Here is a 27,383-nt window from a genome sequence, read left to right as displayed (position 1 = left end):
GTTCTTGTCAGTTGCCCAAGAGCGTCCAGTGTAGAGAACGGAAAGGAAATCATCAAGGTTTTAAAGTTTCTCTAATTAGGGAGTTTTTTTTTATTTTTTGTGTTTCTTTTTTTCAACTACTGGGGCCAGAGGGCTCCGTAATCAGGGAAAGTTACAGTACAGGGCGCGTGGGCATGGTTGTGCATGCCACTCAAGAGTCTTCACTGAAGGGAAACTTTAGAAAAGTGGGAATTGATGGGGTGACCTGAGGTCTCGTGAACACGGGGCTGTAGTTGTCTTTGCCAGTTCCACGTGTTTGTGGAGCTTCAAGAAGGTTGTTTTCCACGCTTGTGTCTTTGCTCAAGCCGAAGTCCCCATTGCTCCAACAGGTCCTGGGATTGGGGGTCCCTTAACTCGTCGCGAGGACCGTCTGGTGACCCATATCCTCCTGATCATAACTATAACCTCCCACGCTGCAAAATGCGCAGACACATGCAGACGCGCACACTCCCTACCCGGGGTTCATCACCTCCCGTTTACATTTTTATGGGGCCCGACAAAATGTCAGCACTGTTTGGAAAATGTCTCAGTTTCAGGACTTTGTCCCGCGTATGGCTCCAGCCCCTATAAATGACCCTGTGTGTATTTTGAAGTCGGCCGAGAGCTGCGCTCTGGAAAGCGTGAGTGAGCAGCCGGCTCCCTCCTAGACACACACCTTGCCCGGAGCGACACTTCCAAGTTACTCACTGGAGCTGACAAGTCACCTCAGGGATGAGGAAGTCACCCAAGTGTCTGGAAAACTTGGCCCTGACAGATTTGTCATCCTATGGATGATTCAATTAGGTACCCGGAGAGAGAAACTTTGGGAAAGTTTGTTTCTGGCTTCACGGGTCGCGCCCTCGACTTGTTGGGGGTATTTGGGAGGCAAGAAGTGAAAGGACACCTGAGGGTGAGGACACTGGCCCTGCGGGGGCCGTGCGCTCCCGGAGTGGCGAGCCGGAACGTGGTTCCCTCTCGATTCCGGCTCAGGCTGGGCGGTCTTCGGTCCGGGTAGCCAGGGCTTCCCAGCGGTGGGCCAGCGTTGGCGCTCTTTCGGCCCGACTTACTCAGGGCTGGGTTGCACAACAGGAAGCCCGCACCAGTTTGTTTTGTCTTGCTGAGCTCGCTAGCGGACGGGGTTGAAGGTTTGGGGCCCAGGCGGTCTGGCACTGACCAGTCGCCCGGGGCAGGCTGTGTTGCCTCCGCTCCCAGGCACGCCCCTTGCTCTGTACCAGAGAGACTAGGGGCGCTGGCCTCGGACCCCCGCGGGCCAAGCTACGGGAGTCAGGAACAGATGAGGGCTGCTCTCCTCCTTCCCTGCCATACGCACCTCTCCCTCGCCTGGCGTGTTCCCAGTACCTCTCCGGATCTCTCCAGCTCTCCTGGAAGACAGGCACCCTGCACCTCTGCTCTGTATTCTTATTCCCTTCTCCCGCCCCGCCCCGCCCCCTCTCCAGGCTTCCTAGACCCTCATCCCTGGAGCATCTAAACCTTGGGGCAGGGGGTGGAGATGTGGAGGGTACTTCTGGAATCGAGGGGTTCAGGGTCTGTAGGTACTGGACTCTGCAATTGCAGCCCCCTTTTATAGAGAGGTGGGCTTTGAAACCTCTCCCCACCTACTTGCAGGACATCAGCAGCTCCCAGAATTTGGGCCCATGGGCCTCGGAGTTTGTGAGGAGAGGGATGGTCTGCAGCTCCCCCCAGTGGGCCAGCCCTTTGTAGGTTATGGGAACTGGAAATCTCAACTACATACTGTGTAGTCTGTGCAAGCCAAATGGGACCTTTCTCAGAGATCATCCGCGGATGAGGAAACAGATCCAGAGGGTTTTAGGGTTTTGCAGAAGGCCTCACAGCCCGTTGTCAGACACAGGACAAACACTCAAGTTTCCCAGTCTCAGTTCAGAGAGCATTTTATTGGCCTGAAGGTGAACTCAAGACAAATGCAGTCTCCTGTCCCCTCTGAAAGCCTTGATGAGTCATGATTTCTGCCTTGGGAGTTAGCCAGATGTCTGTTTCCCCTTCTTTGAGTTCCCAACTAGACCTCCCTTTTTACACTAAATTGGTAAACTTTTTTGGGGGGGGTATAAAATGGATTGTGTTACTTTAAATATCCATATTCCTTCTCTTTTCTTCTCCCAGTTTGCTTCCAGAGGTGCTGTGTGAAACAGGTGCAACCTGCAAAGGTTTGCAGAAAAAGGCTGCAATGAAGGTTGTTAGGGGCAAGTTTGAAGCTATTTAGAGACAGGAGTCTGTGAAATTATGTTATTTTGGCAATTGGGAACATGCTGAAGTTTAAGGATCGCCTTTTAGTGCATTACAGTTGTTACATGTTTTCACTAATTGTTTTTGCTGCCAGACTAGCCCTAACACTATATACCCTTGAAAGGAAGAGTGGGAGCCATTTCTTTTCCAGTTACTTTCAAAATGCCTTTCATTATTGATAGTTGAATTATTTTCCTTTGTTGCTCAGAGGACTCAGCAATCCTTGAAGATGAGTAGTGAAATCTAATTGCTGCTATAATGGTCTCTCTCCTTGGTTCACATTGGCCCAATTTGAGGGAGCATCTTTCCTTTGACCACTGATTAAATTCAAGTTTCATAATAGTAATCTGTTTGTCAGTGATTCAATACCTGGGGTCAGTTAGTTTCCTCAGAAGGAATGATTATTATTCCAAATAGGAAAAGCAACTTTTTTTGATGGACTCCAGGGTCCACATCAACTAGTGGATAAAATTCCTGTTGGGCCAAAATAGCCAGGGTGGGGAGGTTAAATAGTAGCAAATAAATGTTTTGTACTAGCCCGCCTTCATTTATATGACAGCAAGTGGTCTTTCCATTGTTGTAGAAGAGAGCTCAGTGTTCTTAGTCTTTTTTCTCTGAGTGCTCTTTCCTGCTAGTAAATTAAATCTGAGGACATTCTTTCCACTGTTGTCTCTATCATATTGTAGTTATTGATCTCTGGAGTTGGAATGTTAATTTGTAATTCTTTCATAATATGGAAGAAGGAGACAATTCAGAGTGGCATCCCGGGCACATTCTCTTCCCTGTAAAAGTCATTTTCTGTAGAGGATATTCTAAAGAAGGTGGAAATACAGGACTTAACTCTAACTTCTGACATAAGTTTGGTTGGCTGATCGAATCCATCAGGATTGAAAATAAATTTAAAAAATAAATGAAGGGCACATAAGAAATCTGTGCAATAAAAACATGCTGTCTGCCTCATTCTAGGAGGTTGAGACATATAACAAAATCTTTAAAATGGCACTAAAAAGAACTTTGATTAAAAGATGCCCAAGATCCAAGTTTTCCATTTACTTCAGACAGAATTGACACAAAACCCAAATTTTTTTATTGAAATAAAGTAAAATAATGATACAGAAAAGTGAGTATATCTTAAGCTTGATGAATTTTCACAAGCTGAACACAACTAAATAACTAGCACACAGATCAAGAAATAGAACATTACCAACACCCAGAAACGTTTTTATTAGTTCCTTTCAGCCACTATTTTTTCCCCAGAGTAACCACTGCCTTGACTTCAAACAGATATATTAATTTTTACCTGTTTTGATAATACCGTATGTAAACAGAATAATTCAGCATGCACCCCTGGGTCTGGCTTCTTTCTCTGACATAAACTTTTAGTAGTTCAGGTAATTTGGACAATAATGAGACAGAAGCCCTATATTCTATCCTCGTGATGGTCTGATTAGGGGGACTGAACAATCTATGTACATATAACATGAGTGAAACGTGTAGTGTGAAGTCAGCTGAGGGTGAGCAAGGAGAAATGCTGAGGAATATCTTCCACCATGACAACCCAAAATTCTTTTGGCAGTCCCTCTGTTAGGACTGACAGCCCCCACAGCAAAAGAAGTGCCTGGTCTCAGTACTAAAATGGCTATTTGTTCTGTGGCTTTTAGCTAGGATTTTTCATTGTTCATGAGTATGCCAAACAAGAGTAATGTGTCTGCTCAGAAGAGTGGAACAGTTTTTATGCAGCTCTTTCCTAATAGAGAAAGGAATAGGTTAGGAGGAATAGACTAGGAAATACGCAACTGTAGTTAAACTGATTCAACAGGACACAGAGTGTAGGATTCATGATTGTGTGGTCACAACTTACTTATACTGTATTTATTCAGGCAGTAAATGGTAAATATAGGAATCAAATATGTAAATATATAGTTACACATTTTATCTATACAATCTTTTCAGAATAGTATAAAATATACATGTGTGAAAATATAATGTACGAAAAATCTATATGTAACATGTAGTGTGAAAAATATAAATAGGTAAGCCTAATATGAGACTATGTATATATAATGGCTGGGGAATGTTGAGAGATAAATTATACATAGCACCAAAGCTTAGTGAATTTAGAATTTAGATAAAACACAGACAAATAAGGCTATGTAGAAAGTTAAGAATATTAAGAGAGGTATGTAAAGTAAAACAGTTAGCATTTATTGGGTCCTTCTATGTACCAGGCACTGTGCTAAGCAAGTAACATGCATTATCTCATTTAATATTATATAAATCTATGAATTAGGTATGATAGTGTAATTCTCACCATTTTACAGATCAGAGACATATAAATTAAGAGAGGATCAGGTAAGGTATAAGGTGAGCATTTGGGGTGGGTGTGGAGGCTAAGTGGGATCTGGATTTGGGGAAAAGGAGGGCAAAAAGAGAGGAGGAGAAAGGCCACTTAGGTGGGACTCTGAGGCAGTTTGATAGGATGAACAGAAATAAGGATCCAACCATGTTTCACTTTGGGAACAAAATCAGGGAATTTGTCTGTAAACTGAAATTGAGAAGGCTCTAAGTAGTTGAGAGCCCACTTGAAGAAAGCTGGTGGGCCATTTTTGTCTGATGTTATCTTTTCAAGGCCAAGGACAGGAACAACTACACATTCCTTCAGGTGCACCTTCAGTCTTGCCCACCTGGAGATGGACAGATAGGGTTACAGCACCAGGTCAGACCCTGTCTCAGGCTCCCTGATAGAGAGATTAGACTTTCTGAATATCAGTTATTCTTGAGATTCTGAGCCAGACCTGTGAAGTTTCACTTCTAGGCCTGCTGAACACTGTACACAAAAAACTAACCAGATGCCAGGGCTGTGTATAAATTCTTGTTATTCTTGTGTGTGAAGAAATGGATTAATGTTTTCCCAACCTTTTTAGCATGACCAATAGATTCCACTTCTGTCTGTAACTTGACTGAGTCATTCATTTAGTTTTTTTTTTTTAATAAATATGTTGTCATGTTGGTTAAGGGCCTAGTCATTGTTATGGACATTCATATTTCTTCAGTGATGTCACTGAACATTATTTAACTTGTATAAAACTTCTGTCTACCAACAGCTAAAAATAGTTACATTGGTCACCAATTACACTGAAGGAAAGAAATCACTCAGTTACACATATGATAGGGATACTTTATTATACTTGGATATTTGGTTTAATGAGTGATAAATTCAATTTATTTTTAGAATCTTTCATAGGTAACTTTATTACCTTTTTGAGAGGATTATACTTTTTAGCTTTGCAAATAGCTATTCACATGGGCTGAGTACACTAAATGACAAAGAATGTGCTTTTCATTTGCAATATTTTGCTACCTATGTATCTCCTTGTGTGAGGATTTTTGTTTTTAAGAAAAATCCTCAGCCAGTTACTTTTCTTTTATATTTCTGAAGAAGTTTTGTGTCTCAAACCATGGCCATGTGATATTCACTCTTTGCAATTCAGGTCATTAATTCAGCAGTGACATCATAGGGAATGTGTTCGTTTTTCCATTTCAAATTCCTCTTCATAGTATCTGATGGTTAAGTCATAATAAGAACACATTTTAAAAACTCAAAGGCAGTTATGTGTTAATTTAAACTTCTCCCCTGTTAGCATTGTAAGAATGAAGTTTTATTCCAGGGAAGAGTCATCTCTCCTCTGCGAAGGGGAAGATCTAAAATTGTCAGTTGTTTTGATCCTGATTCTGTTATTTGGTTAAGTGATATTTATAGAGCACAATTCATCAATTGATGTATAATATGTAAAAGACAAAGTGAAAGATAACAGTGGTAGGGGTGCAGCCTTGTATTGTTTAGTCCTTATTTTCCAGAAAGCTAAAAATGTTGAACATTTAGATCTCTTCTTCATTACAGCTATGTTTTGGTAGTTGTTTTAGTCTGGCAGTTCAACTCTGTCTATATCAGCAGCTGTTCTTGATAGGTACCTGGGCAGGCACATAGTCCAAATGCTTGTATAACTGGCTTTAATGCTTTTTTTACTGTAATTTGCAGTATGCAGCCATGTATACCCATCAATAATAGAAACAAAATGATACTTAATCATTAATACATTTAATGCACATTGATAGCTAATATTTTATTCCAGTCTGTTATAAAACTTCTTTCACTATTGAATAATTCATTTCAGGGTACACCAATGGATTGAAACTATTTTGCAAATACTACTTTAGAGAGAATATTTTGTTAAACATAGATCTAGGAACTTATGGTCCATATTCAACCTTGGCCAGTGCATTCATTAGTTGATTCTTATATGTGATCTGACCAGGGATCGAACCCACAACCTTGGTGTATTGGGACTGCACTCCAACCAGCTGTGCTACATGGTCAGGGCCTATCTGTGTTTGTCTTAAAAATATTTTTGGTTCCAAGTAATTTTCTTTATGTGTGATTTCTTAAAGCTGACCAAGGAAATCCCCCTCTCCCTTGCTATTTTCGGTAGGGCCACAGTTTTCTAGAACTTTCTGTACTCATTGATGAGTTAATGACTGAGGCAAAGTAAATGAAATATTTGTAGGTAATTACTACTAAAAGTAGTAACATTGAGTAAGCTTGTGGGATATAAGAGTTGTATAGATGCATTGAACTGTGGAAAGTGGATTATAAGAGAGTTTACTGAACTTTTAATATTGCCCTAAAGCAGTATTAACCTGAAGGTTCTGAATTTCTTCTAGAATTCCAAAATTACTATAGCAGTGTGTATAAGGTTCTCAGTGCTACTTCTGATTTTTAAGTTAGAGAATAAATTCCTGCATTGCATTTGGTCATCCCTTTTTTTCTACTCTCTTCCTTTTCTCTTCCTCTCCCTCCTCTCCCATTCTTTCTGTCCCTCTTTTCCCTTCTGTTTTTCCTTACCTCTATGTCCTGTTCCTATTTACTGCCTGTATTTTGAATTATCATGGCCACTGATTTAAATTTAAAAGGGCACTGCCAGATATTTTACTCTATAAATATAGGGAATATTGTTTTCATTTTTGAGAAAATTCTATGAAATAGAAAATTGTTTTAAAAGTTAAGATGTATGTATCCCTAATTAGATAGCTAAGGGTTTGGAATCCACAGATAAAACAAAGTCAGGCATTCTATTAGATGGGATCCATAATGTTCATTATATTATCTTTTCAAGTGGTCTTTGGAAGAATGGTCTTGAATCTCTGAAGGGAACACTATAACTTTTCTTTATATTTTTTAATTGGTATAACTCAGAGCTAAGCCTGCTTTAGAAAACGTACTTTCTCTTTTTTTTTTTATTTCATTATATTAGTGATTATGTTGTTTGAGTAACATCTGTACATCTTATTCAAAATAAATATGGTAATAACCTTAGAATTACCAACATTAGACCATGGGAATGTCCAAATATCTATATGGTCTATATGTACTAGTTATCAGGTATAACCTCCCTAAATTTTTGCTCAATAATGTGGAATTGTCCCAATGATGTGGAATTATCCCAGCCCTGTTTCTGTGTAACTTCTGTTCTAAAGTCTGTGAATCTGTCAGTTTCATTGAATAAAGTTATGAAACCACAGAAATGATCAACTATACTTTGTTGTGGGTTAATCAGAATATAGTACCCTCTCTTTCAATATAGAGAAAAGATATTGTACCTATCCAATGCATTTCCTCTATAATATCCTCCAGCTTCACAGGCTCATGTTTGCACTTTCCTCTTGTTAAAATTGCAGACAAGAATAATTTTGATTTATTGGTGACATCTAATATAGCTGTGTTTATATTGTTGCCAATAAAATGACTAACACAATTGGCTTTTGTTTATACAATCTTTTCTGAGGAGTCAGTCACCTGTGTTAGGACAAGGTACATTCTGCTTATTAAAATGAACTCCTGGGATCTAAGAACATTCAGCTCTATCTGTCCTTGATTGAATTGCAAAATGTGCTTCACACGGCAGCCGTGCATGAGAATAACTTATATTATCTATCAATAGGCTTTTCATTTCTATATTCTTCTGGCTACAAAAGCTGTAACTAGAGAAGCCCATGGGAATAGCATGGGCCTATTAATGATCAAGGCAGTGATGTTGAAAAGGCAATGTTAATGAAATTATACAATCATTAACCCAAGGGGGGAAAAATAAAAAGAATCAATAAAAACTCTATTTTAGATGGCTTAGACATATGTATAAGAAACCAGCGCAGGAGCAGTTTGTGTGCTTACCAGTAGTTTGTGCCTCAAGATCAGGTTTTCCAGGCAGGGTTAGAAATGCTTGTAGCACAAGGAATGGAAAATATAACAAAGGCTAAATGTAGCCTAAGGAAATGAAATGATGTATGAAAATTAATAATTAACTGTCTCATCAGATGAATTATGACTCTAGATGAGTTTATTAATGATATTTACTAAGAAAGGGCTTTTGGCTGTAAATAGGCATTATAGAGCTCATGTTTTGAGAATTTTCTTGAATGGATGAGTTAACATTGCTTTTTGTTTGTTTAATCTTTTAATCCATGAGAAAGTGCCTAAGCCTTGGTTTTAGAAGATAGAAAAATGATTTTTGTGATTTGATTCAAGTCACAAGTTTCCCAGAAAACTAGAGAAATTTTTAAATGGTTTTGTGTCTTATTTTCCTTAGAAGCAAAGTACTTCTTTTCTCTGACTTGACTTACAGTAGTGTTTTTGAGTTTGACAGTGGTCAAACGTGAAGATCTATTAACTCATGTTGACCTCTGTAGCTGAATGAATGTTTTTATTGTTTGAACCAATGGAGTATTAAACATCTAAATGTATCAATATATCCGATTTTCAGTACATTAATTTTGCTTTTTTCTTCTTTTTTTTCTGTTGATACCTATGGGTAGTGTAGTTGGAGGGAGGCCAGAAGAAAAGTAATGCTGGAGAACTTGATAAGTTTTTAAATAGAAAGGTACTCTTCCAATGGAATCTTCCTACCAGTTAGGTTTTGATACTTATTAGTTGGCAAAATGTAGGAAAATTTAATTCTAATATCCATCTTTTTATGGTAAGTGTTGTCTTTCAGCACATTGATGGCATGAGAGCCTCCTATCAACTCTTACTTTGATGGAGCGGGTAGGTACTATTTTTGCTTCCATGTCTCCCAATTTAAATGCCATGGATATAAAATCTACATATTTATTTCTGATCATAGTAAATGGGTATTTTTTATAATCTTCCTTATCTTAATTATCTGGGAGAACAGAATTTCTAGAGACTAATGATTATCATCAACTTCCTCATTTTATGGATGAAAACTGTAAGTCCAGGGAAGTCATAAATGATTTGCTAGTAGTAGAACTCAGGTGACCTGACTTCTGGTTGTCTGGTTGAATGCTCTTTTCACTCTGACTCAATGAGGATGTGTCTTTCTTAAAAGTTAGCAGTTTATTCCTTTTTTTGTTACCAAGTGGATTTAGAATTGTACATGATCATATGGCCTAGCTAAAAAGTATATAAAATATTAGAATATGAATAGACGAAATTGATTTTTAAATTTAATGCTTGACAAATCAGTTGGTATGATTAATGTGAAAACAATAGGCATATTTTCACATACAATTTATTTTATTTTTGTCTTGAGACTCTTTTTTTCAGCTCACATGCCATTGACTTCTTGGTTGTCCTTTATGGTATTAGTCACATTACTTTTAGGCTGTTACTTTTTTAGTTACAAAATTTAAGTAGTTTTGTTGTTTTTACTTTCAACCTAAAGTTTTTTAAAACAGGAGTATAGTATATAAAAGAATAAAATAAACATCCAATCTGACAGGCAGGAATGAATGTCTGATAATTAAGTTTTCGGTGTTTTAATTATTCTTACTTTTGCCAAAACCGGTTTGGCTCAGTGGATAGAGCATCAGCCTGCGGACTGAAGGGTCCCAGGTTCGACTCCGGTCAAGGGCATGTACTTGGGTTGCGGGCACATCCCCAGTGGGAGATGTGCAGGAGGCAGCTGATCGATGTTTCTCTCTCATCGATGTTTCTAACTCTCTATCTCTCTCCCTTCCTCTCTGTAAAAAATCAATAAAATATATTTAAAAAAATTATTCTTACTTTTCACAAACTTAACCTTATTAATGATCAAGTCTAATGCCAAGTACCTACTTACGTGTTTTATCCATATTTTTTGATGATAATTTCTGCTTGTTGTGATCTTGCTGCCAAAAATTACTCCCTTATTTTTAAAAACTTGGAAATGGGCATAGTCTGCAAATCTGCAGACATTGGTCACTTGGACCATAGTCTTAGTGACTCATATTTCCAGTCATGTTGGATAATTCATCATTTTTAACAAGTTGCCAATACAACGTATTTATCTTGCCTTTTGTGTGTGTGTGTGTGTGTGTGTGTGTGTGTGTGTGTGAATAAGTGCTTTCTTATGCAGAATTCAGAGTGCTCAGAAAATAGTTTTTATCAATGAGTGGAGAATAGATGGCTACTATAATCTGGCAAAGCATAGAGAAATTAAATGATTCTTATTCACAATCAACCAATAAATCAATAGAGCAGCTGGTAATACATTTGAATTCTTATAAATAGATATAGCAAAAAAGGCATTGGAATTTTTCCAATGTAAAAAAAAAAAGAAATCTTACAACTGGCCTGATATCAGGGTTCATTTCTTATTATTCATAATGAACTTGGATAAGCCTGGACATATTTGTTCATTCTCGAAAACTGTAGTGAAGGGAAGGGCAGGAACAAGACCTAGAAGTGTCTCTGAGGACTACATGGCATGGAAGTATTAAATGTGACAGACTGATAGAATTCTTTGTTCTGCAATCTTCTTCTAAGGATACTTTTCCCATTGCTTTTTAGAGAGAGTTGAGATGGGCTGGGGGAAGAGAAACATTGATGTAAGAGAGACACATCAATTGATTGCTTCCTGCAACCTGTCCAGACCAGGGCTGGGGATTGAATCTGCAACCCAGGTACATGCCCTTGACCAGGAATTGAACCTGTGACCCTGTGGTGCATGGGCTGATGCGCTAACCACTGAACTACATGGACCAAGGCTAGAATTCTTAATAAAATAGAGAATTGGTAGAGATGAGGGGAACCTTTCCAATTTTATATTGTTAGTAATTTTTGAAGTTCTTTAACATATTGGCACACATAGTCAACTTTGCAGAAGGCACAGTGAGTGCTTGACTTGAAAATGAAATATTTTTGATTTTCTAAAATGATAAAAGAAAAAAAATTTCATGAAAAGTTTGCCTTTCTTGCCAAACCGGTTTGGCTCAGTGGATAGAGAGTCTGCCTGTGGACTGAAAGGTCCCAGGTTCGATCCCGGTCAAGGGCACGTACCTTGGTTGCGGGCACATCCCCAGTAGGAGGTGTGCAGGAGGCAGCTGGTCGATGTTTCTCTCTCATCGATGTTTCTAACTCTCTATCCCTCTCCCTTCCTCTCTGTAAAAAATCAATAAAATATATTTTAAAAAAAAGAAAAAAAAAAGAAAAGTTTGCCTTTCTTGATATTCTGTCTTTGATGATTGGTGGGGCCATTCATTTGGGAGTTGAGTTTGGAAATATTTGTCTACGACATTGAGTGGGTCCTTCAGAAAAAGTAGAAATCATTCAGTTGGGGATATTTGGCCCCTACTGCTTATACTCCGTTCATATTTCCTCTGTTTGTTCAACTGTGGCTTTTTTCCAAGACTGTCATGTCTATGTAAAAGAAAACAGACTGCATTCATTAGGAGTGGTGGTACTTAGTCACCTCATTGATTGTACATACATTTTGGGGAGCCATTGATCAAGGAAGAAGGGCTTTTCCTAACAATATAACTGGGAAATACTGACATTATTGCATACAGATGGATGATGATGTTCTGTGATCATGTCAGTACTTTTGGTTCTCCTCTGGTACTTGAGAAAGGGGGTAGTGGGATTGCAGATGGAAGCTTTATGGAACTATGGTTGATTTACCATGTTTGGTGCATGATGAACATATCTTTTAAAGGGCTGTTCTTTCCTTATACTTTCTATAAAGCATATTTCACAGCCTTTTCCTTTTCTAGGACATTAATGGAAGGTGAGAGTATTGTCCTATTTCCATTTCTATAACTCAGGATCAGTATGGAACCAAAATTCTAATGCTGCTCTGAATATTGGGTATGTGGATGTATGAGGCCTTTGTGAGAGTCCCAGGCCCATATTTTTATCTTTTGTGAATCTAGGGACTATGAAATACTTGGTCTATGAGTGAAAATCAGAGGTGGTTTAATGTCCTCATAATCTCATTTAGAGGCCAGATCTGCCATTAGTTTGTTTACTGGAATCACTGAAGCAATGCTCTTACAGCTCATGAAGGTGATGCCTTTTGGGTTTTCCAAGACTCACTGTTGCAGAAGTGAACTAGTACAGACAGATCCTCTAGGGAGCAAAATAAGTTTCATTTTGCAAGCCGGCACCAGTAGGTTGGTTGTAGTTGCCAAGAGCACTATATTGAGAAGGGCTCAATGGCAAACAAAACAATGCAGTGATCCATAATCCATGCCTACCATGAATGCAGGAGGGGAAAGTGCCTGCCAGTGAACCATGTATTTGATGACCCTGTTCTACATAAAAGGCCCTTTTGCTAAGAGTGCTTCTTTTCTTCCTGAGGTGAAAGCTACACAGGTTGAAAACTCACTGTAACTTATTTTCCATTTTACTTTTAAAAATGCCTGCATTTATTTTTTTAAACAGGCTAAAAACCCACACCATGGATAACTTATTGGACTTTGCCTGAAAGGAGTCATTAGTGCCATTGGATATTTGACCATCTTGGCCACAGGTTTTTTCAAAATGAATGGAAGGTCATGCAGCATGAATCTCCACCGGATATCAGGAACCCCACAGGGGCCTGGGATGGTCAGTGGCCAACACATTCCTCCCATCCGAGCCCACTCGGGGACTCCTGGCCCCTCGTCCTGTGGCAGCGCACCAAGCCCTGGTATTGGAAGCCTTGCTAACAGTCTCCATCTCAAGATGCCCTTGGGAGGAGGGATGGTTCCTCAGAGCAACATGGCTGAGAGCCCCATCCATCTGCCCGCCTTGAGCCCCAGGAGACAAGTGCTCACCAATGGGAAGTCACGATTCCAGGTCACCCAGGCCGGAGGCATGTCAGGGCCACACACTTTAATGCCAAAGCAGAAGGAGTTTGGAAGTCCTTTTCCTCCAAATCCTGGGAAAGGTAGGATTGTCTTTCTGGGATCTTTTAAAAGTGGAAAGTATTTTTTTCTCCCCCTAGTCCCTTCTCCCAGAAGATCCTATGGAAAAATACACGACTCAATGTCAGGGCCAAAGTTGATGGTCTTATAATGATATGTAACTCACTTGGGAAGAGGGAGGATATGTACATGTATGTGAGGACTAGGAGGCCACAGGAGTAAGTGTGAAATCTCATGGAACTGTGAAACAGAGTGGAAGGCAAGATAGAAAGATCAGAAACAGGGAGGTGGGATGGTGACAGTGGAGAAAGGGAAAAGTTTAGCAAGATCCTACTCTCTGGATATACAAAGCTCTGCTCTGGTTCCCCAAGGGCTAGATTCTGCAGGCCATGGAGGAGAGCTAAGGATGGCTGGAACTATCATTATGCTAGTGGGGTGCTAGCAGAAAGGTGGTGCTTGGAAGGAAAAAAGATAAAAAAGGAGACATTTTATAAAATGAGGAGTTAATACATAGAAATGATAAAAAATTATTCAAGAGCAAAACCTGTAATTTTTCTAATACAATTATTAACAAGAGAGAAGGAAGCTAGGAGGGAATAATGAAAAGATGTATTTTTTGTGCTTGTGGAGAACTAGAAAGCCTGGTTAATTTGAAATTCAGAGAGAATTATTTAGTTCAATAATGTTTTATATTTTATATTATCTATTTAATGTAATTTTTTTAATTTTTATGAGTTTATTTGGGCCAAAACTGATGATAATTTCCAGGAAGCAAGATCTCAAATGCTCCCTAATTACCATGTTTTAAATTAAAGAATAATTGTTGTAGATTGGCAAATTATTTGAATGACACGCTGTCTGTAGAAACTGATATTTAACAAGATTATATTGCACATGATATGTGTGTTTGGGCTAGTATAGACAGAGTATGTACCCCATGTAAAATATAGCTTTGTTACATAAATTAGCACAATTATATATTCCTTCAGGTATTTTTAGCATTCAGTTTTAAATGTTTATACCTCCAAATAAAATTACTAGCAGCGTGTGAATAGCCATTCACCAAGTTAACTCATAATTCACCCAGTAATGGTGAATAATTATTTATACCAGGCAAGTAACCAAAAGGTTGCTTGTTTTAGTGTCTATGTATTTCTGTGTATAGAGAAGTTGGTATAAATGGATAGATTTGAAAACAACAACACTTAATATATGTATAACTTTTTTCTTTTCTTTTTTATCTATTTAGGTTTAGGTTTGGTGGTTTTATTTCTTAGAGATACTGATTTAAGTGTAAATATAGGATAAACTTTCCCTGGGGGCTACATCCAAAATAGCTCTGTCATTGTCAGGTTGCTATGTCCATGGCGAGGCAAGTGAAGTTCTTCAATGTCAAGCTCATGTGTTTGTATTTTCAGGGACTGAGGCCCAGTACCAGTAAAGTCTTTCAGCTCATGCTTGACTAGTGAACTGTAGCTTGCTTTTATATGTACTTATGTTTGAAATTCTGACTGGCAGTAATAATGGTGACAATATTAATAACTTGCATTTATTATATTATAACTCATCTATGTCAGGCACTGTGTTAGTGCTTGCCAATACATTTAAGTTATTCCTTATAACAACCTTGAGTTTTATGCTCAACTGATTAGGGAACTAAAGTCTAGAAAGAATAAGTAACTTCATTGCCAGTCAGTAAAGAGTTTGGGAATATTATGTTGATGGTGACCAGAGTAGTTATAACAGTTTTTAAAAAGTGCTTCAAGTTTTCAGATTCTTCTTTCTTCAATTTTCTGGCTCCTTGCTCAGCTTCCAAGCTTATAGTGCTTGTTCTGGATCTTCATGATTGGGGCATGCATGGGCATGGATAAAGGGTCAGGAAAAAACATATTATTATCCCCCCTGGCCTTGCAGGTTGGATACCACCAGTGGTCTTGGATGGTGCCAGGAGTCGCTGAATGTGTCTCTTTTCAGATCTTGGTTAACAGTTCCTAAACTAAACCAATAACAGGATGAGAATGGTGATCTGAGACTATTTAAACTTCATCTAATCACTTACTCAACAAATAATTTTTGAGCATATATTAAAGGTGAGCCACTGTTTGGGGGATATAATAGCCTGTAATACATAGTTATGGCCTTCAAGGAGTTGAATTCGGACAAATGAATGGACAGTTAAAGCACATTTAGGGCTCTGACAGGGATACACTCAGGGTTGTATGATAACATTTGGAAGGGTTCCCAGCTAGTGCTTGATAAGTGGATCTGGGAGGAGAGTAAGATATCTAGTCAGACACTTGAAGGATAAGGAGCTAGTCTTGCAATGTGTATGTCCTATGACTGTAAGTATGTGTGTGCACGTGTGCATGTGAGAGGGCTGTCTGGAAGTTATTCTGGGTAGGGAGAAAAGCATACTCAAAACCTGGAGGGGAGAGATCATGTGCATTTTATGGACTTTCACTTGGATCCACATTGGAGGGGACAAAGACTATGATAAGAGATAAGACTGAGAAAAATAAGCAGAAGCCAGATGATGGGTCATGGTTGATACACGAATGAAGTTAGATGTGTCTTGAGGACACTGATGAGCTGTGGAAGGGTTTTAACCTTGGGAGTAAGGTAATAAGCTTGAGGTTAACATGTCTCCCTGGCTTTGTTGTTGCCTTTTCATGGATTATTAACTACTAGTAGCCCATCGTGCAATATGTGCAGTAGGCCGCCCGCCGCTTCTGTGCCGCTTCCACAGGAGGCGGGAGGGACCCGCGTTCATTCCGTAGGAGCTGGGAGGGACCTGCACAGATTCCATGGGAGGCGGGAGGGACCCGTGCTGCTTCTGCAGGAGGCGGGCCTGCTATCTCCTTTCCAGGCCTGCGCTTGGCCACGGAGGCTGCGGGCTGGCCCCCTGACCCTGTCTGTGTCCGCTCTGGCTCTGGGAGGCTGGCCTGAGCTGGGCGAGGTGACGAAGCAAGCATTCTGCCAGGCTGCTCATGCTGTGCTGGCCTGCTCTCAGTGGCTGTCCCCCGCCCCCTGGGACTGAGGGACTCCAGGGGGAGGCGGGGCTTAGAGGACTGGGCGCTGCCATCTTTGTGACAGAGTGATGGTTAATTTGCATATTACCCTTTTATTAGATAGGATGCCATGACCCAGAGGAATAAGTACCAAATAACCTGTTACTTTGTGGGGTGTATTAGTTAGGGTTCTCTAGAGAAACAGAACCAATAGGTGGTATAACTATATGTCTGAAATAGAATATATGTATTATCTATCCATCTAAAATGACATATAAAAAGATATACTTGCTCATGTGATTATAGAGGCTGACTGGTCCCAAGATCTACAGGATGAGTCTGCCAGCTGGAGCCTCGGGAGAGCTGAAGGTTTAGTTGTAGTCCAACTCTGAAGGGCTAGAACTAGGAGAGGTAATGATGTAGTTCCCTCCAGAAGGCCAGCAGACTTGAGATCCATTAATGATGTTTCAATTTCATTCCAAAGGCAGGAAAAAGCCAATGCTCCAGTTCACAGCTAGTTATTCAGGAAAGAATTCTCTCATACTTGGTGTAGGATCAAGCTTTTGTTCTATTCAGTCCTTCAACTGATTGGATGAGGCCCACTCATTTTAGGAAGGACAATCTGGAATAGGAGATGAAGGTGGTGGAATCCAATCTGATTCTAAGGCTTGAGAAGTAGTAGGAGGCACAATTGGAACACATCTCATTATAATTGTGGTTAACAATGAAATAAAAATACTTTTATTTTTAATTTATGTGTAGTATTTTTTCCAAACAGTTAACAAGTTGTGAGCACACAAATACTATTAAGTTGTTGACTAACTACTTAATAAATAGGTGTTAGGTGTTCCTTTTGGCCTAGGGGCACCATGAAGAAAATCACAGACATTAAGAATGCCATGAACTGAGAACATTTGGGAACCTCTGTCACAGGAGTTTATTTTTTTCACACAGAGAGTAGGCCAGAGCAGGTGATGCTGCTAGTGGTTGGAAGGTCAGGGATGTCATGCCCAAGATCATGGAGCTTCTCTTAGTCTTTCTCTCTTGGTTGTACAATAACTGCCTCACTCTAGCTCCTGCTATGAAGTCTGTCTTCTTTTTTTAAAAAAATAATTTTTTTATTGATTTCAGAGAGGGAGAGAGAGATAGAAGCATCAATGATGAGAGAGAATCATTGATTGGCTGCCTCCTGCACGCCTCACACTGAGAATTGAGCCTGTAGCCTGGGCATGTGCCCTGACTGGGAATTGAACCGTGACCTCCTGGTTCATAGGTTGACACTCAACCATTGAGCCACACTGTCTGGGCTGAAGTCTCTCTTCTGAGAATGATGAAGGAGGAAGGAAGAAGGACAAAGTGCAAAAAAGACAACATTGACAATTCCCCCCAAATATTCCCTTTAATCGAATTTTCCAGGAGTCTCACCCAACTGTTCCCTGTAGCCAATCATACATAACTTATATTAAATAAAACCCAGTCTTTGTTCTTGAATCTTCTTGTTTTAAAAAGTTAGATTTTATCTTACATTATTTTGTATTGTTATATTGTATTTTACTTTTTAGCATTTTCCACTTTTAAAATTTTTTTTATTGTCTAAAGTTTTACATATATCTCCTTTTTCCCCAATTGAACCTCCCAACCATTCCCACCCTGGGCAAGCCCCCACCACCCCAGTGTCTGTGTCCATTGGTTATGCTAATATGCATGCATACAAGTCCTTTGGTTGCTCTCTAACCTCTCCCCCTCCCCTACCATTTGTCTCTGGATCTATTCTTGTTCATCAAATTATGTTGCATTTGCCACTTTTAATATCTCTTTTTCTTGCAAGTAAGTTGAACCACTTTTAAATAAGTTGCAGACATTGTGACACTTCATCCCCAAATTTCTAAGTTGGTAACTTGCATGCTATATAATAAAAACCCATTAATAATAACCAAAGAATTTAACTTTGCTACAATAGTATTATTTATATATAGGGTATCCCAAAAATGTATACACACACGTTGAATAATTATAAAGGCAGTGTTTGTTAAAATACATTTCATTTTCAAAATTGAGCTGTCAGCTATTCAAGTGTGTATATATATATTTTGAGACACCCTGTATATTTATATATTAAAATGCAGGTCATAATCAAATTCATCTTATATTGTTATTTTATATTTTATTTTATTTATCATTACTTATAAGTTATTATTTTCTTCCCCCATTTATAATCACATGATTTTTGTAGCCATTTTTTTCTTTTGATCCAGGATCTAAGCAAAGATCGTGTACTACATTTGGTGATGTCTCTTCAGTCTCCTTAAATCTAGAGTAGCCCTCTAACCCTGCCTTTTCTTCGTATTTCCTGACAAATTCGTTGATATTTTTAGAGTTCATGTCAGTTGTTTTGTTATACAATCTGCTTTGTTTGAATATTTCTTCATGACTGGGCTCAGGTTAAACAGTTTTGGCAGGAGTACTACATAGGCGTTCTGTGTACCACCCATTGCATTATACCAGGAAGCACTGAATGCTCATTTGTCTTACTATTTGTGATGTTGCTTTTAATCACCTGGCAAAGGTGGTGTCACCAGATCTCTGCACTGCCAAAGACACTTTACCTTTCAAAATTAATCAATAATCTTGTTCTCCAATATGCTTTCATAGCATCCATTGATAATCCTTGTTTGAGTAAGTTATTGCCTTGTTTTCCGATTCTGGCATTTCCTCTATGTGTATTAGTGGGTATTCTTATTACTGTAAAGAGGAGCTTCTTTCCCTTCTCTTATTGAGAGTCTCTGTGGACTTACGAAAACTTTATTGCACTGTAACTTATTATCGGCACTCTTCTTTCTGATGCTCATACTGTCCCAGATTTAGCCACGGGAGCCCCTTCAAGTCAGTTCCTATGTTCTTTTGATATGTTCCCAGGAAACACTTCCTTGCTTTCACACATTAACAAATATTCTAGGCCCACTTGCACTTCTTGCCCCAGGCCCAGAACCAGCCCAGGTCCCTTTTAGTGAGAAATGATATTTGGAAAACTGAGTGAAAGGTTATTCGTATTGACTTAGGAGTGTCATTGCTTTTGGGCCCTGTGCATGGACAGTGTTAGGAAATATGTCAGAACAAGATAATGAGTTCTAGTTAAAATACAACATTACAGAGTTCTACCTCACACTTCCTCAGTACGATCCCTGGTTCTCAGCAATGTCATTGTATTTCTTTGCTCTTCTCTACGATAGAGAAAAAATTACTTTTTAGCTTTACATTTTTAAGATAGTAGAAATTAGTTTTAAAAATGGTTTCTTACTACATAGAAAATTGTAGTGTGCTGAGATGAGAATGTTTGTATTTCTATGAGCCACTGAGTGAGCATGGAGGACGTTCCGCAGTTGGCAACTTCCTGGCCCTGCTAGGATTGGTGAGTACAGAATCCCAGTTATTTTGTACCAATAATGACATTCCTCCCTACTTTCTGCTCAGCAGTTATGAATTGTGATTAGACTGGCAGATATGCATTTTTTCAAAGCATGTGGGAAATCAGTTTTATGATCTCTACTTTAAGCACATTTGACATAGCTATTTAAATATTTAAGACAATCCCACATTCGCAGTACCTGTAGGCCTACATAATTGGGAAGATTTTCATTGTAAAGGTTTTTTCTTTTACTTCAGGGCCTCTGACATTTCTTGTTGGGCTCTGCTGTCCTTGGAGACAAAGGGAGTTAGTTATTCATTAGCACTTTGTGGGTTATTCATTATTGTTAGTCAGAAAAAGCAGAATATCAACAAAGGACACCAAACTAATTGGGATTAAAAAATTCTGTTGTCACTTAAGGCTGGTGTGTCTTGTAAAGACCTGGTTTAAGAAAAGTAATGTATTGTGTGAACCTGGGAGCTTTAAAAACTGATGTACTTTAAATGGTACATCAAGTTTTATTTTTATTTTTTACTGCTTGTGGTTTGCTAATTCTCAAAAGGTTAGAGTTTTATTCTTTAGTGGGTCAGCTAGCTTCATATTGCCCACCTCTCCCCTCCCCCACTGCCACAACATAAATTTTAAATTACTGCCACTGATTTTTACTTTTCTATATCATTTCTTCCTTATGCTTCTCCCTGGGAAAACAGGCAATGAAAAAAATCTCCTAACACCCATGCATGAACTATGCTGAATGTTGTCACGTTAGAAGTGGGATAAGAATAGCAATCGGGGTTCCACTTTTTTGAAGAGATGCAGTTGATATATTAGGTAAAGAAAGTTGAGGCAAAATACTTGGTTACTTTTTTCCCCACTTCTGCTTTTAATCATTTATATTTCCTTGCACTTCCAATGTGGCTTCCTGCAGAATTAGAGCAAATAAAGTTAATATTTCGTAAAAAGTTCCAAAAATAACCAAACCAGTCAGAGACCAAAGGCATTATTCCAGTTGAGGTAGCCAGAGTTTTCATTTCGTCTAGCCAGCAAGGCAGGTGAAACACAATGTTTACTTTTGTTTACTCTGTGGGCTACACAGGGTACACTTTGTGTGATTTATTGATGCTGGGTGTAAATCAAATTGATGATGGATTTCCAAGTATTACTGAATGGCAGGCATGATTTGTTCCAGTTATAAAAGCAATTTGTCAATCTCATAACATTCCATGTTTAAAAGAATATATTCCATTAACACACCCTGCTCCCTATATACACCTCAAAAGCTTTCGGACATGAAGCTGAAATGTAACAGTTGTTAGTTGCATATGGCATATTAACACTGTAAAATAGCAATGGCTTTGGGACCTATATGGTACTTTGTAGCTTACAAACTTGCATATTGATGGTCTCATATGATTGAATTAAAGGCACCATCCTGGGAGAGAGGGCAAGTGTAAATTGGCTCCATTTTAGGGATGAAACAGGCTGAGGTTCAGTTTGCTGAAAAGTCTTGCCCTTTCTCCCCATTAGAGTTTATGGTTTCTAACATTCCTGAAAGAGTATACCTTTATTTTTTTAAAATATATTTTTTATCGATTTCAGAGAGGAAGGCAGAAGGAGAGAGAGATAAGACACCAATGATGAGAGAGAGAGAGATCATTGATTGGCTGCCTCCTGCACACCCCCACCCCACCCCATTGGGGATCAAGCCCACAACCCTGACTGGGAATTGAACCATGACCTCCTGGTTCTTAGGTCGATGCTCAACTACTGAGCCACAATGATTGGGTGAAAGAGTGTATCTTTAAAAATTCAAACCTATTCAGCTGCCATTTTCATCCATGAGCTGAGGAAATGGGTCCTTGCTCCTGTTTTGGAAAATTGTGCTTGACAGTATGCGTCCTTCTGAGCCAGGAGGACATTGTCTACCCAGGCAGGAGCCAGGCGGTCTTTGTGTGATGGCAACCAGAGTGACATCAGTATATGCACAAGTTTCTTTCCATGTCTCTGTCTCTGTTTAAGCCCAGGCAGGAGGATATCATGCATATGAATAGATTTTCTACTTCTGACCCATAAAATTTTAAGGCTAAATTGGTGGTGACTTGTATTTAATAACTATTTTCATGGCTGCCTTACTTGAATAATGAAAGAAATAGAAGGTCTGTAATTGGCTCTGACATAAGAAACAAGTTAAAAATGTGACTTATGGTGTAGGACCTTGCTACTTAAGAATAGTCTGAGGCCAGCAGCTTTAGCAGGGACTGGGGATCTTGGGTAGGGAAATGGTGAACATCAGAGGACTTGTGAGCCAACACGTTGGCTTCCTAGGTAGTCACCCGCTTGTGTGGTAGTCTTGGTGCACATGAGATGGTGCAACAGAAAATGGTGTTTGCTTTTGAAAGTTAAATTAGATGGTAAGTGTGAAAGTTCATTTTATACTACAAACTGCCAGAGCATGTAAAGTATTATTCCTTGATTACAAATCCATGTTGGGCAGTATGGATCTCCATAAACCACTGCAACTGCTGCTGAGTGAGATGGCCCCAACACACTACCCTATTTCTTTATATTTATTCGTCCTTTTACGTAAAAACCTATAGCTTAGTCATAACTCCCCAGTATAGGTTGTATGAAAAGCTATTTGATAGGTGAATATAGAACCCGAAATGCTCTCTATTTTTATAGTTTTCTTCAAAAGCTAGAGAGGAAAAAATGTAAACCAAACTAAACAAACATTGAGCTGAAATAGCATATTTAAAAAGTTTATCTTCCATCTAAAGATTTTACTTTATTTAGATGGGTAGATCTTATAATTTATTACCCAAATCAGGATACTTTCCAAGAATGAAATGGAGCCCTATTATAATTATGCTGGGATTATCCTGGATGAACTGGAATGCAGGGTCACCCTTATATTTAGCAGAAAGTTTAATTGTATTTAGATTCAGAATATTACCCAACTGCTTTAAGGTAAAGTAGTTCAATGTACTTGTCAGGAAGGATTAGCCCCATAGACATTAATAGCAAAATTATTTATTGGGACCCTTGAGTGATTATTCCTATATCATTAAGTAAAAATGCATTAGTTTCTGGGGTTGAAAATAAGCAACTAGCAATTATTTAGCACTTTCTATTTTCTACTGTTCTTAGCTTTTCATATCTTAATCCCTCCTAGCCCCATGAAGTATCCCCATTGAAAACATGAGAAAAGAGGGGCTTAGAAAGATTAAGAAACTTGACCAAGAATGCATGGGGATTTTAACCCATGTCTCTCTGACTTCAGAGCCCTAAATACTTCTATAGGTTATTGTTTTGTTTTGGGCACAGGGTTTGCCTCAAAAGGCTAGGTTCTTGGCAAGTGAGGATAATTTCCTGAAAAAGCCAGTATGTCTATCATAATTTCTACTATGTGTGGTGGTGTAGTATCTCTATATATAAAAGCCCAGCGATCTGAACAGCAGAACGACCAGAATGACTGGTGGCAGCCAACCAGCCTGATCCAGGCCCCAATCAACACCCCCTCCCTGGCTGGCTCTGCCCCCAATTGTCCCCCAACACCCTGATTGGGTGCAGGGCTGGCCGGCCAACTGCCCATGGCCCCTCACCCCCACCGGCCCAGCCTGATGGGCCCCCATCAGGGCGGGCCGGCCAGACCCCACCCATGCATGAATTCGTGCACCAGGCCTCTAGTCTGTACATATTTATTTTGTAAAGAGCAGTGAGCTGAAGCAAACAACAAAACACTACCAAATAAATTGTTGCAGGTGTCTGTGTTGATTTATGAAAAACTTGAGGCCTGATGCACGAAATTCTTGCAAGGGGCTCGGCCCTCGCAGCCCCTCGAAGCCTCAGCCAGCCCTCACAGCCCTGGCTTCGTCTGGAAGGTTGTCCAGACGGTCATTTTGCTGTTCAGTCTAATTAGCATATTGGCTCTTTATTATATAGGATGTGCCCCTCCTTACTTGCTTAAGATAGTGGTTTTGGTGGAAGTCAGGTAGGGTATATGACAGAAAAGAGAAGGATACAGTAATGGCCACTGTGTTTTATAAGGTAACACATTTAAAAAGGTAATCCAGATTTTTGTTCTTAGATATGGGATTCAATAAAAGGATAAAAAAAAGCATTTAATGGGTGATCCATTAAAATGTTAGTTTTATTTTGTGTTTAGAGTTTAGTAAAGGGGAGGGTTTCCAGGGTTTAAGTATGCAGACCAATGATTTCTGTTTGAAGTCATGTTGAACAACACAGTAATTTGAAATAATTTGGCTGCCAGATTTGAAAATTTTCAGCATAGGTGTTTCTTATTGCCTTGGGTCATATAATCAAAGATAATCCACTTACGATTTTAATACTGGCTTTTAGGAAAGGTTTTAATAAGACTCTATCAGATATAAATCATATACAATTAATCAGTGAGTTAAATTTTTAAAATTTGGGGTACATGGATTGGGTGTTGAAAACATATTTTCTCTACATATTTGGCTCAGGTAAGTTTTCCACTTATATAGTACAACCATCCATTTATTATTGTGACAGTCAGACTCTAAGATGCCCCTCCACCATTCCCCTCTCCTGGAATTCATGCCCTTGTGTAGTAGCCCCACCCTTTGAGTGTGGGCTGGATAGAGTGACTTGCTTCTAACCATGATGAAGATGATGAAATGTCACTTCCATTATTAGATTGCAAAAGATTTGACTTCCTGTCTTGCTGTCAGACTTCTCGGTTTGTTTGCCATGTTGGAAAGGCCCATGTGGCAAGTAACTGAGGGAGGCCTCTGGCCAACAATCTTCCAGAAATTGTATTCTGCCAACAGCCATGTGAACTTCAAAGCAAATCCTTCCCCAGTTGAACCTTCAGATGAGACTTTAACTGTAGCTGACACCTTGATTGTGGCCTTGTGAGAGACCCTGAAGCAGAGGACCCACCTCAGCCATGCTCAGATTTCTGACCCAGAAACTGAGATAAGAATCCACTTCAGTTATTTTTCTTTTCTGATTGTATTTTAAGAACTTCTCTATGTCAAACAATCAACTGATATGGATATATACATATATATATATATATATATAATATATACATAATATATATCTAATGTATATATTATACATGTGTGTATTTGTATATCTGCAGGGAGCTCACAATGTGTTGTTTTAAGCCACTAAATTGGTGGTAATTTGTTATGTAGTAATAGATAACTAATACAATTATTTTCTAGGCAATAGGAGCAGAAGGGCAGAAATTAACCTCTATTGAGGACCTGTGATATGCCAGACATGGTGATACGCTTAAAGATTCAGGAGAGCCAACCTGTAAGGTTTTTAAAATGACATCCATTTACACATGTGGAAATCAACATTCAGAGAAGTGAAATTAAATTATTTTCCCAAGTTTACATGACTCCTAAGAGAAAAAAACAGGGTTTGCGTGCAGGTATATCTTATCCCACTGCCCCTGTTCCTTCCATGCACCAGGCTAACTCCTGTGAGCCATGACAAACACTGGTGTGGCATTTTATTCCTAAAAGAGTTAAACAAAGACAATTCATCTTTAAGCATTCATCAACTACCTTCTGTGGGCTTGTTGCCAGGCATCACTCCCCTCCCCCCCTTTTTCTTCCCAATGGTTTGTTCCCACCAGATATTCTTTTCTGCTCTTTTCCTGCCCTTTATCTAAACCTCTGTTTCACGGCCCTGTTCTTTATTGCCCTTTTTATTATTCTCAAACAAGATTCATAGACAGTGTTATCTATCTATGCACATAATTTTAAAAAATCAATATATTCTCATAACTGCAATATAAGGGAATAAAAAGGAACATAATTTATAGTAAAAATAATATGCATTTAAATATGAAAATGTTCCAGCACACTATGCCAGAAGACATAATGAAGTAGTTGGGTAAGCTGGCACCTAAGTGTGGAATTAGCTAAAATTCTGATGATTCAGAATTGTATTTGTTGTTTATACTGATCACTCAGATATCTAGTTGTTTTGCTTTGAGTGATATTTTTTGAAATGATGGACAATATTTTATAAGATTTCTGCCAAAACATTGATCAGTCTTCCTTTGATTTGTACTGTAACTTCATTAGTGTAAATACGAATCATGAAAATAAAATGGACTTGCATTCTAAACTTATAATTATAAACATATTTTTACCTACATGAATTTCTCGTGGGACTTAAAAATCATGTGGGATGTGAAATAATTATTTGTGGGTAGGACTGTGTGTCATCTTGCTTTCACAACTGAATGCCAATAATGCTGACAACCCAGAAGACCCCTAGAATCTCCAAATGTCTCTTAGGGGGCAGCATCCTCCAAATCCACTGATCTAAATCTAAATCTGCTTTCAGTAAGAGCTGATCAACTGATTAAAGTATTATAATTTCCAGAGGTGTTTGTGTTAAGATTGGGTCAGAACCTTAAGACAAAGAAAGGTGTTGTTCTTGGTGGAATTTGTGGGGGGGTAGGGAAGTGGCAAAATGAAAGATGAAGATGGTCCCCTTTCTTCAGCTCTTAAACTACATAGCACATGTGTACTCTTTATATTTTTGATTCTAGCCTTTGTTCTTATATACCTTAGGCTTCATATACATTTATTTTACACGATAAATTAGATGTGTTTTGTAAGTCAAATTCTTTGTTCTTTTCTGATTGTATTTTAAGAACTTCTCTATGTAAAACAATCAGCTGATATGGATATGTATACATATATATAGTACACACCCACACACATATATCTATGAGCTCCTTTAGGGAGCTCATAATTAAATATGAAGAGAGAAAGAAACTTTAAAAAGCAATAACTTATATACATAATGGTTTATTGACAACAATAAATGAATTTTTGTAATTATATTTAATATAGTATATGGTATGTAACTAGTAACCTATCCTATATAATAAAAGTCTAATATGCTCAGTGTCTCGTCATCTGGTCGGCCGTTCAACCAATTAAAATGTAATATGCTAATGATATGCTAAAGCTACTCAACCGCTCACTATGACGTGCACTGACCACCAAGGGGCAGACACTCTGACTGGTAGGTTAGCTTGCTGCTGGAGTTTGGCCTATTGGGACTGAGCGTGATGGGCCAGACACGCTCTGGAGTCTTCCCGCAGTCCCTCCCCGCTGGCCAACCTCCTGCATCCCTCCCCGGCCCTGATCATGCACCTGTGGGGTCCCTTGGCCTGGCCTGCACCCTCTCACAATCCAGGATCCCTTGGGGGATGTTGGAGAGCTGGTTTTGGCCCCATCCTGTAGGTCAGGTGCAAGAATTTGTGCACTGGGCCTCTAGTAAGTATATAAAGCCTGTGAAATTATATATATTATAGATGCTATATAATGTACCATGAATGCTATATATTCTATATACAACTATATATTATTTATAATATATTACAATTTATATATAAAAGCTTTTATTAAATTAACTAGAGGCCCAGTGCATGAAATTCGTGCACTGGGGGCGGGGGGGGGGGGTCCCTCAGCCTGGCCTGCACCCTC

The 27,383-nt window shown here is 39.0% G+C and overlaps 1 protein-coding gene across 5 annotated transcripts in view; it reads left to right on the top strand.

The window, feature by feature from the left end:
• GLIS3 (GLIS family zinc finger 3) overlaps positions 1-27,383 on the top strand; it is a 611,903-nt gene that overhangs the window by 164,784 nt on the left and 419,736 nt on the right. For 2 of the 5 annotated variants that reach the window (XM_070431577.1, XM_070431575.1), the window contains one exon: positions 12,998-13,484. The exons of 2 other annotated variants lie outside the window; for them this stretch is intronic. In XM_070431577.1, the coding sequence (XP_070287678.1) occupies positions 13,097-13,484 (388 nt within the window). In that variant the 5' untranslated portion in view covers positions 12,998-13,096. Of the gene's footprint in view, positions 1-9,329; positions 9,380-12,997; positions 13,485-27,383 lie in introns of all 5 variants that reach the window. One more of the 5 variants, XM_070431576.1, reaches the window with a different exon arrangement.

This window comes from Myotis yumanensis, unplaced genomic scaffold (assembly GCF_028538775.1).
Source record: "Myotis yumanensis isolate MYYU_CA2020_CCGP unplaced genomic scaffold, mMyoYum1.0.hap1 SCAF_12, whole genome shotgun sequence".
Taxonomy (NCBI): domain Eukaryota; kingdom Metazoa; phylum Chordata; class Mammalia; order Chiroptera; family Vespertilionidae; genus Myotis; species Myotis yumanensis.
This window is presented reverse-complemented; position numbering and strand designations above follow the sequence as displayed.